Source organism: Sminthopsis crassicaudata, chromosome 1, assembly GCF_048593235.1.
Source record: "Sminthopsis crassicaudata isolate SCR6 chromosome 1, ASM4859323v1, whole genome shotgun sequence".
Taxonomy (NCBI): Eukaryota; Metazoa; Chordata; class Mammalia; order Dasyuromorphia; family Dasyuridae; genus Sminthopsis; species Sminthopsis crassicaudata.
Window position 1 is genome coordinate 185,441,984 of NC_133617.1, and position 11,977 is coordinate 185,453,960.

The 11,977-nt window shown below is 33.8% G+C and overlaps 1 protein-coding gene across 1 annotated transcript; it reads right to left on the reverse strand.

The window, feature by feature from the left end:
* Positions 1-236: 236 nt before the first annotated feature.
* PRL (prolactin) lies at positions 237-11,269 on the reverse strand. Its single transcript, XM_074285115.1, has 5 exons — positions 11,242-11,269; positions 8,617-8,795; positions 7,269-7,376; positions 4,585-4,764; positions 237-428 (listed from the first exon to the last, which is right to left on the reverse strand). Exons 1-5 carry the CDS (start codon positions 11,267-11,269, stop codon positions 237-239), a joined length of 687 nt encoding a protein of 228 aa, XP_074141216.1.
* Between the last annotated feature and the right edge of the window lie 708 nt (positions 11,270-11,977).

Below are 11,977 nucleotides of genomic sequence, written 5' to 3' on the forward strand. Positions count from 1 at the left end.
GTAATGACCATTTTACCACTGATTTGACATTCAATGAATTTGGGCAAATTGGCTTCATGTGTCTTTAAGAGGAAATAGCCAATTAGAGTTCTCTAGGAATACCTGTTTTTGTTTTTAATAGGAGAACCATTTCAGAAAAGCATATATCATGAAGCATGAAAGATAGAAAAATCTCCCTAAGGGAGGGATCAGTAAGGGCAGAGAAACTATTTGGGGAGAACAAGGGGAATATTGGCTTAGCAGTTACTGTCGTGAATGAGCCGGCATTTCAGTAGTTTCAGGTAGTTGTCAATCTTGTGTGAGTCTCTGCGCAGACAATGCAACAAATTATAAAATGCAAAGAGACGAGCGTCCTCATCAGCCATCTGTAGGGATGGAAGTCCTGACCAGGCAGAGTAGACCTCATTTTCTCTCTCCCCTGGATGAACCTAAATCACCAAAGGGACCAGGAACATTTATTAATTTTTTTCTTCTATTTTTTTATGCTAGATTAATCAACAAAATAACGACAAAAGATCTAAGACAGGGAATTCTTTAGGCTAAACATGGAATATTGGTCTAACACTGGACGCTATGCACTATGCTAGAAAAAATGCCATATTTAGAATCACAATGCCTGGATTTAAATTCCAGACAATTACTTATTACTGTCTGAACATGTCTTAACTCTCTAGGTCTCAGTTTCCTTAGCTGTAAAATAAGATGATTGACCTACATCACTCCTAAGGTTCTATTTGAATCTAAGAGGTGAACATTATTAATAATGGTTCTACTACCACTAAGTACCAGGAGCAAAATATCTTACTCAGGGATTTATTCTCTTTTTTATACTTACAAATTTGGCTTATCTGGCCTTTGTATGTTTGGAAATGAAGCTTATTTGTACAGGAGAGACAGGGAATTCAGGTGAAGGCTTAAAAATATGTGTTGCTATTAAATATAAACTTCCATATTTCCATAAGAGGTCTGAAAGAGCTCTTTACTCTTATTCTATTTGGAACATGTACTGCTTGGTCCTATTTTTCTTGGCCATTTACCATAGTTTAACTTGTGTTTTGTTGGTTTTTAAATCCTGTTGCTATCTTTTCTTTGTAGAACACAATTCATATGTGAAGGCGATACGATGAATATCCTATGAGTTTTGTGGTGTTGAAGAAACTACATAATATGATAATAAAAACATTGTTCCTGGAAACAGAGGATCTAGCTTTAAACAGAGAGCCTCTGCTGTTTCTTTGATGTGTGATCTTAGAGAAAATCACTGTCTTTCAACAAGCATTTGTTAAGCTTCTACTATCCTGTTTTAGTTTTCTTATCTGTCAACTGAGGATAATGATCGGGCATTCTATCTTGCATGATTGTCTGAAAGATTAAAAATATAAAATATAGGGATTCACTTTGTAAAATGAAATAGCAAGGACCTTGACCTTTGACACAATTACACTTGAGACAATACTGAAGGGCCAAGGTATTGTTGGAATTATAGTTTTCTGTTGTCCTTGTGACAACAGAATTGTGATTGACCAACTTGATTAGTGAGTCCAAGATTTCCAGGTACTTGTAGTACAGCTGGGATGCAGGCCTTGCTCAGGGACAAATGTAATGCAAGGAAGACAGAGTTACAAAAAAATAGTCACCCAGGAATAATAAACCCAAAAGGATGCTTTGTTCTCTGCCTGTTCCATTCTTTCTCTGTGGCTATTTTCATCTATTTTTTTCTGTCCTTCTCTCCTCTGCCTCAGACAATTTTCTCCTGTAATATCATAGGGCTTTCTATCATTACATGTTAGTTCAGATGATCCAACTATACCTGTTAAAATATGCTGCGTATAAGCAGGTCTCAGAAGAGAAGGAAGCATTCATTAGGTCTATTAGTGGTGAATTCTGCCATTTTAGCTTAGAGATTAACTGTTCTACTTTCCTCATTGGCATAATCTAAAATATAATGAAAGTATTGTTTCTAATAATAATAAGCATTAAAGTCTAGCAATCTAGTAATAATGATTAATAAGGCCTGCTGAAATAGTCAAGACTGAAAAGGGAAATGAGAATCTTATAGAATAGAGATTCTCAGTCTTTTCCTAAGTACTTCATATTTTCCCCCATCTTTGATTGTAATTACTGACATCAAAAATCCTGAACCTTAGGAAGTGGGGAAGGGGCCCATAATGTGTATGTTAGATTGAGGAGATGCTAACACCAGATAAATACTCCCTGTCTTGTTAGGATTCTAGGCAAATGAAAGATGGGCTTAGTTGAGGAAGGAACTCAATGAGAGCAGTAAGTTCAGAAGTTTTAAAATCTACTGGTAGAATTTAGTTCTCAGTTGGACACATCCATATTTGAGATAATTGCTTATTCTTTTCCTGGGGGGACTCAAGTCTTAAAAATAGGTAGACACCTAGTCCTTACCTATCTCTCAAAATGATTCCTTTGTGAAATAACATTCAAATTTGACTATATATATATATATATATATATATATATATATATATATATACATATATACACATATGTATATATATCTTATATGCATACATATACCTTATCTATACATATATTTTACTACATGTATTTGCTACATTTAATATATATATATATATATATATATATATATATATATATATATATATATATATATATATATTTTTTTTTTTTTTTTTTTTTGAGGCTGGGGTTAAGTGACTTGCCCAGGGTCACACAGCTAGGAAGTGTTAAGTTTCTTGAACCAGATTTCAACTCTGGTCCTCCTGAATTCAAGGCTGATGCTCTATCCGCTGCGCCACCTAGCCGCCCCTGCTACATATATTTTAATGAATGTTTGATAAATAGGCCATGATGGGGGAGGGAAGAGAAATAGAAATGAGGAAAAAAAAGAAGGAAAAAAGAAAGAAAAAAAAAAGAAAAAAGAAAGAAGGAAGGAAGGAAGGAAGGAAGGAAGGAAGGGAAGGAAGAAAGAGAAGGAAGGAAGGGAAGAAAGGAAGAAGGAAGGAAAGAAGGGAGGAAGGAAGGGATGAAGAAAGAAGGAAAAAGAGAGTGAGGCAGGAACAGAGGGAGGGAGGGAAGGAGGAAGAAAAATAAGGAAAGAAGAAAGAGAAAGAAAGGAAAAAGAAAAATAAGAAAGAAAGAAAAAAGAAATAAGAAAGGAAGGAAGGAAGAGAAAAAAAAACAGAAAAGAAAAGGAAGAAAGAAAAAAGAACAAAATTTGGGAAAATAAAGAAAAAGATGAATTTGCATAACAAATTATTAGTTGATCCATAAATATGGACTATAGTATGGAATAAAAAACTTTTGTATATCCAAGCCCCTACTTAACAACTATAAAGGTTAAAATATATTTCCAGTTTATGGAAGACATAACAAGATTGTTCTATTAAAAAGATGGAAAGGCACATGAAACATATCATCAGTAAAGAGTGTGATAATGTGACATCATTCTCTTTATTGCCTTAATAACGTTATTGTACTTTTAGACAGTGCCATTTTTCTGAAAAGCCTCAGCAAGCTCTGAAGACATTATCTCCTTAATGTTCAAAACATTTCTGTAGCCATAGGTAGACAATTCAAGTAATATTATCCCTAGCTATGGGGACGGGGGGAGAACAAAACCAAAAAAGACTAAATCTATTATTATTGTTTAGTAATTTTAGTCCTATTCAACTCTCTGTGACCCTATTTGGTGCTTTCCTGGCAAAGATGCTGGAATGTATTGCTTTTTTTCCCCCTCTGTCTCATTTTACACATTAAGAAACTGAGGCAAACAGGGTTAAGTGACTTGCCAAGGATCACAAGTACTTTATGTTTGAAGCTGTATTTGAATTCAGATCTTTCTGACTACAGGTCTAGCACTCTGCTGTACCACATAGCTGCTAAAAAGATTCAACATATTTGAATTCTTTATAATCTGGATCCTTGAACAGAAAGATTGAAAGAGCCCCTTTACATCCCCTATCTTTCTTAGTGGATAGAAACAGATATCTACTAAATCTACTTGGCAGAACACAGCCTTTTGGTTGGATACCTTATGTTTTTGGTTTATTGCTCATCCTTTCCTAGGAGTCTCAGTTTCCTAGATTTTGAACCTAGTGCTTACCTGTCTTTCAAAAGTTATCTTTTATGGGATAATACTCAAAAATGGATATATCACTGGGAGGTTATTTTTGTAGTATGTTGTTATGTGTAGTTTTATGAATGTTTCAAGGGCCATTTGGGAAATAGGCCATGTTGGAGGGAGGAAATACAGGGACAGAAAGGGAGGAATAAAGAAAGAGAAAGAAAGAAGAAAGAAAGGAAAAGAAAAAAAAAGAAAGAAATGAGATAAACCTATCTTTTGTCAGTCTCTTACAATACAAGTGATGAATGAAATGTATTTATATCTTCACCATTTCAATTTCTTCCCCAGCCTATGTGTTTCCCAGAATTGCCAACAAGAGACAAAAGTATTCTGATAGCACCTCACTTACCCTTTCTTTCTATCTTTGCCCTTTGAAGAAGGAGAAAAAAAAAAGAGGAATGGGACCATACTGTAGTAATGAAAGCTCTAGAAGTTCTCAGGAATGACCCTCAACAATAGGTTCTTCTCACCTGACCCACTATCTTCTCCATGCCCTCTAGAAGTCGTTTGTTTTGCTCCTCAATCTCCATGGCTTTCAAGAGGATGGTGTGAGGAGCTTCTTGCATACTCCGTACTTCAGTGACCAAATGGTACAGGGGTTCATTCCAGGAACGCAGGACTCCAAGCACTAGGTTTAGGAGTTGTTCATGCTGTGCAGTGACATCAAGAAGAGACCATTAAAAGTAACTCTCTGAGAGGAGCACAATCGTTTATCCATATAATCCCAGAAGAATAGATTTAAAATTGAAAAGCAAGTCGAGGTTAATTAGCCCTCAGTCATACTGAGACTAGTTGAAGATCTTTACTTTAAAAGGCCAAGGTCACCCATTGCATCCAGGGCCATCTCTAGTTATCTTGATCTATATCTGGGCATTGGACCCAGATAGCTCTGGAGGGGAAAGTGAGGCATATGACTTTGCACAGGCCTCCCTCACTTAAATACAATCCATTTGGATATCATGACATCAACTCCCTGATATCATGGTCCTCTTCAAGAACAAAGGATGAACAACAACCTTCATTTAATCTTGGAGGGATCTAAATAAAATTTGAAATCAGATCCTCTGGATCTTGAGATAGCAATATGTCTGCCATAGATGCAGTTGCCTTGAGAATTCCAAAGTGGTTTATTATATATGAAGATATTTTTAAGATTTGGGAAAATGGAAAGAAATAATTATCCTACATAAAAGAAAACTACCTGCCAGTATCAAATGAGATGATAATTTATAACAACACAGTGGTGTGGATGATACATGGTAGGCAATATATAAATATTTTATATATATATGTAATAAATTATTATAATGATTTTATATTGTCAATTATTATAATATTAAAATTAAATTACATAAATTGTAATATATAACATAAATACTATAAAACTATAGCAGTTCTTATAAAATTAATTTTGATAATTATATTTTATTATTGTGTTTATTTTTTAAAATTTAAAGTAAAAGATCCTAGAGTAAAAAGCGCACCTCTTTCACTTTAAGTTTCTATTTATAGGTACAAAGTAGAGAGTGGGGTTGTACCTCTCTTTCCCCTCCACACAGAATCATTCTGAATCTGGTGGATTTGCCTGTATTTTTTTAGACCAAATATATCTTGAATACTTTAATAATTCAAGACAAGTGTAAGGTTTAGATTAAAGGAAAGGGAGATGGAGTTTTTATTTAGGAGGGATAAGGTAAGCAATGAGAACTAGGTTTTATTTGCTTGTTTGTTTTGTTTTGTTTTGTTTTTTCTGGGGAGAAGGAAAGGAAGGAAGGAAATAAGCATTTTTTAAGCACCTACTATATATGTCATGTACTGTATTGAGAACTTTAACAATACATATTTTTTTTTGCTACTTAATCCTGGGAAGCAGGTGCTTTTATTACCCTTATCTTACAGTTGAAGGAATTTAGGTAGGCAGAAGTTTGATGACTTGTCTTGGGTCTCAAAGCTAAGGTCCTGACTCTAGATCCCTCTACTGCCTCATTTAGTTGCCCATCTGGAGAGATAAGAAGATCCTCCCAGTCTGGTTGAAGAGTCTGATTTCAGGAGGCCAAGGTCCCTCCACACCACAAGGAGGCATTTTAGTGAACCTTTAGTGGACCTGGTTATGACTATTTCTATTATGTCACTCAATCATTTTCTGATAAAGATTTCTCTCCATAAACACTTATTTTGTAAATGTAGGTCCCATAAGACCTTTCCAGGTTTACCTCTATGATCCTACAGTTTAAAATACAATGTAGAGTTATACACAGAGAAAAGATCAAAGACTTGTACAAAATATAATGCTTCACAACTGAAGTAAAACAAAAATAAAAACAGGGGTAGAAAATGATCTCGGATACAGCAAAAGCAAAAATAGATCTAATTATAGATACAGCAAAAGCAAAAATAGATCTAATTAAAAGAGGCAAGAAAGAAAATAACAGCTAAAATCATAGAAAATAAAGTAATATTAATAATAAACAAATATGCACCAAGTAGTGTAACATCCAAATTCTTAAAGGAGAAGTTAAATAAGTTACAGGAAGAAATAAGCAGCAAACTAATCCTAGTGGGAGACCTCAAACCTCCCCCTCTCAGGACTAGATAAATCTAAATAATAAACAAAAAAGAAGTTAAGGAGGTGAATAGAATTTTAGAAAAGTTAGGTATAATATATCTCTGGAGAAAATTGAATGGGGATAGAAAGGAATATAGCTCTTTCTCAGTGGTATCTAGCACACAAAAATTGATCATTTATTAGGATGTTATAACCTTTATCAGATTACTTGCTATCATGGGGATGGGGGAAGGAGAAAGAAAAAAAAATTAGAAATCAAAATTTTACAAAAATGAATATTGTGAATGTTGTGTGGAAAACATAAAATATTATTAAGTGAAAAAACTACTTATAATTAATTATGTGAGTTAACATTGCAGTGAAAATTACTCTGGATTTGGAATAATAAACCTTGAGTTCAAATCTTGGCTTTGCCTCTCTCTATTCATGTGACTTTAAACAAGTCATCTTTGGAGCCTCAGCTTTGTCATCGCTCCAATTTATGAGTTGGATTGGATGATTTCCAAGCTCTTTTCTGGTTTTAAATCTATGATCCTCTGATGTGTTTCTCTGAATTGTCCCTATTTAAAAATTGGAAATAGGACTCACATGGATTTGTTGAGCTTGCTCTTTATCTTCAGGAGTAGAAAGAGAAGAAGTATGGCAGCTATTGATGGCTTTGGTAATGAATCCTCTTCCCTGGGCATACCGTTCATCCTACAGGTATCCAAACAGATTTATTAGTGTTGGTTTTTAATGTACCAAATGAAATGATTAGCAGCTTAGTAGCTATTAGTCTGATGATTGTTTTTAGGATACAATGAAGAAATTTAAACTAAAAGTAAATAAATTAGATAGTTTTTTTTTCCAACTTATTTTCCTATTATCTCCATATTTTCATTTTTTGTTCACCCAAACACCAAATCTAAGATTGCTTTTAGGATATAGGAATTAATGGCTTTTCAGTGTATGACTGCTGAATAAAGTTTTATTATTGTTGATGATTATGAGACAATGTAGAAAGGATAGAGAGCAGGTGGGACAAATATTTTCAGCAAATGATTATCAAAAACTGAGTAATCATAAAGATGGAAAAACTAAGATGTAGATAAAATATTTTCAAAAATAAATTCACTTTTATCAAAACTTAGCAAAAAATATGAAACTTTTAAGACTTGGAAGAGAAAAAGAAGAGTGGAGAGAGAGAGAGAGAGAGAGAGAGAGAGAGAGAGAGAGAAAGCGAGAAAGCGGAGGAAGAAGAAAAACATGGAACCATGAATACTCATTTGGTAAATATTGAATCTAATTTTCATGTGGATATCACTGAATTCATTGAAAAAAAAAACCATGATATGTGTTTGACTTGCTTAAAAGTGATAATGTAGGATTTATAAAGAGTGCTCGGAGAGAGAACAGAGCTTTCTTTCCTACCTCTATTACTATGACCCTAGCTAATCCTATTATTGTAATTAGAAAACTCCTTTTTTTTTAGAACTGTGGTTCTTAATGTTTTTGGATTTGTAATGTCCCATTGTTTTTTGACTTCCTGACATCCTTTCCTCTTTCCTCCTGGCTATGGAAATACTCTGTGTCATATAAAAATCATATTAAATCAAATTTGTATTAAATTTTATTAAATCCTTCCAGATTAATCCCTAATTTACGATTAAGGAATGTCCAGAGTTTCACAAAAGCAAGTGTGTATTTATTAGATATAACAGATGGGAATAGAGGTGGTAAATGGTAGAAGGAAATCCATTTAACTGAATAAACATAAACAGGTGGCTACCATAACATCAAAACAGCCTTAATCTTTCTAGTGTCCCTATTCTTAGAATTATTCATAGATGTGTTTCATTGACAATTTTCGATTTGTGGGGTTTTTGTTCGGTATTTTAAAGTTCAGTTATCACAGAGTTCAGATGAAGGGTCATTCTGGGATGGAACAGATACTTACAAATTCATTGAACATTTCTGAGGAAAGGGAGTGGATATAGTGAGAGAGCATGACTGCACGGTCAAAAAGGTCGCTGAGGGACACCTGGCAGTTGACAGCCCCACTGGGACAAATGGGCAGAGATTCCACGCTCCTTGGCAGGAGCAGGTTTAACATTAGCAGCAGTAGCAGTAGTGACCCTGCATGGGTGAAAATGGACATGTTAAAATTATTTATCCAGAAAACATTATTGAAAGTAATGGAGTCATATAGAGTGTTATCTCTTACCAATACGTTCTGCCTTATGATTTGGTACTGTAATAGCTGGGGAAAAGCCAACACCTTCTACTGTGTAAATTTAGATCTATAATTATATTTGCACATATATACAGTTTAAGAAGTAGGTCACTCCCTGCGTTTTTGTATTGCTCCCAAGAGTGCTTCTATTCTTTGCAAACATTTGGAGCTTAAATTAATTTTGAGGCAGGGTGTCCAGGTCATTCTCTTCAGATAGTTTAATGTCCTGGGAATTCCTGCAGCAAATTTCCAGTAGTTGTGCTATGTAGCTATTTGCAACTTTTAACACTTTATTTTCCAATTCCTACATCATTTAATTTTATAAAATGAAGAAGTAATGGGATAACTAACCTGCTTATTTTATTTTAAAAAAAAACAAGGGAAATAATCATCATATAATTTATGTTGTTTTTTAGTGATCTTATCTACTACAACCCACTGGGACCTAGTCCCTCTTCCTATTATAGACATGGCCCTAAACCTTGCTTATAAGTGGTTAGAACAGGGTTGAATGGAATGCATGAGAGATCCTAGTGGGTCACAGATTATTAGAAAGGTCACTGATATTATGAAAAAGGCAAAATGTTAGCTTATATCATATGCCAGAAATTCTTTAAAAACTGAGTATTTTCATTCTTTTTATACAATTGAAATATTCTGTTTCCTAAATAACCAGCAAAAGAGGGAGATATGCTTCAGAGGGAGATGGGAGGAAAAAAGAGAGTGGCAAAAATGACTTAAAATACATGGGAAATTAATATTGGGAGTAGATGTTAACAGGAATTGTTGAATTCCTTTTAAAAAGATATAGATGTACCATCAAAATAAGATTGCTTCATAATTTTAGTGATACTTATCCATAAAAACATCTGATAAATCAATATTTTTATCTGAAACAGAAGTTTCCAAGAGATATACTATAGAAAATGTCCTAGAAAAAGTTAGATAAATACAAAAGGTTTACATTTGGAAAATGCTACAGTATGCATATGCCATTAAGAAGAGGCTCTCTATGTTGTAAAATTGAGACTTTTTAGTGCAGGGAGGATGACCCACAAAAGGTTTTTTTTTTTTTTTTTTAATTTCTCAAAAGCTTAAAATTTCCAAGATGATGATTTAGCATATACATATATTACATATAAAGAAGCAGTTTTCTAGCAATTTAGTACATATAACATATATTACAGAGACAATGGAAATATTGAACTCAAGAAATGTACAATTAGTACCTATTTCTAACTTCTATACTTTCACTTATACATTAATCTCTTAACTTTTAGCTGGCATCTGTTTTGATAGGAGGATCATCCAGATCTTTGGTTTCACTGGTATTGAGAACTTCTGGCATAGGAAACACATTCTATGGATGCAGTTTGACAGCTCATCTATCACATAGTCTTGGACTAGTATTGGGTAGTATAAGGTTAAATAAATAACTTGCCAGTGATCATGCAGCTAATTTGTGTCAAAGATAGGATTTGGACCCAGATCTAACTGAAGGTAAATTTTTACTGACTTAAAAGCCTTTATTTCACGACTTCATCAAACTGTCCCTTATTTAGCTCTCTTCTTTTTGGACTGTGATTTTATTGTTATAATGCATCTCTGAAAAAGAAAATCCCTCTACTAAAGAGTAGCAGTTATAATACAAGTAAAAATAAATTAGGCTAATTTCACCAATTTTTCTTTTCTTTCTGATTAGCCAGGAAACCAGAAAAAACTTCAATAGTTACTTGCTGTTCAAGGTGACAAATGATTTGAGTGAAATTGTGATGATTGTGCAAAGGAAAAAATTCTCTTGTTGAATTCATTGTTAAATCTATATGAGTACAAGAGAATTAGGTTTAATGGAAAGTTTCAGTCCCTCCATTTACTATGGCTAATACCCATTATATCAAAAATGTTGAGGAGCTAGAGCTTCATTTCTTACTTATGGATCATGAAATACAGGATTGGTGAGGGTCTTTATAGCTTGTCTAGTTTGACCCCTTTATTTTATGGATGAGAAAACTAGAGCTCAGAGAGGTTAAAAGATTAAGAGGTTAAGGTTATATTCTCAGTCAAATGAAGAGGTAGAACATTGTTTGAATTCTTCATTAACTCCAAATACAGCAATCTTTCCAAATACTGTGGCTCAAACCAAAGCAATTTATTAGTAAAGTCCTATTTTACATAGTTATATAGACTCATATTTTGACTGCTGAGTGAAGAGAGAGTAGACCACTTGTATCTAGATTATAGTCCTAAAGACTCTAATCAACACTGCATTTCCCCAAATATAAAAAAGATGGAAGATGTTAAGAAAAATGAAAAAAGTCAATAATTGGGATATTTGAGAATTGTACTTACCTTTCAACGGTGACCTTTTGGTATACATGATGGTAACTGTGGCTTGCGCTGTGTTTCACCAGAAGGAGTTGGTGATCCTATAGTTTCTTGTTTCACAGATAGTGCTTTATAAGGGCTCAGGAACTCATACTACATATGTTAATCAAGTTATAGCCAACCCTTACCTGGTCATACACTCTCGTCATTGAGATTATACACATAATTATAAACATCAAATGGTATTTTATTTCCTATTCATATTCAGGAAGACATATTGGTCAGAAATTGGCATTCTACGAAAGATTTTGATTAATTAATTTCAGTGTACTGTCTTGGACTAGGAGCGTAGGTGGGAAATGAGAAGATTCAAGAGAACTATGAAATCTGATGTTTAGGATAGGACATAATAAATGAGATAGAGGTCATTTATGTAACTACCTACCTTCATTTTCTTTATTATTTCTTGGATGTTGTGTCCTTTCTCATTCCCTCTTAGATGACGATGACATAGTCTTAGGTACTACTGAAAGGATTTTTCCTTGCTGCCAAAATTGAGTCAAAGTGAGTGAATCCATATATGAAGATTCCAAAATTCTGATACCTTTGGGTGGAAAACAAGGTGCATCATGGATCAGAAAATAAAATGAAATCAATAAATTCCCCTGAAAGTGACAGAAAACTCAAGAAAGTAGATAGGACATTTAAGTAGAACAGATTAAAAAAATGAAAAATCAAAGAAGGACAAAAAGCTAGTGAA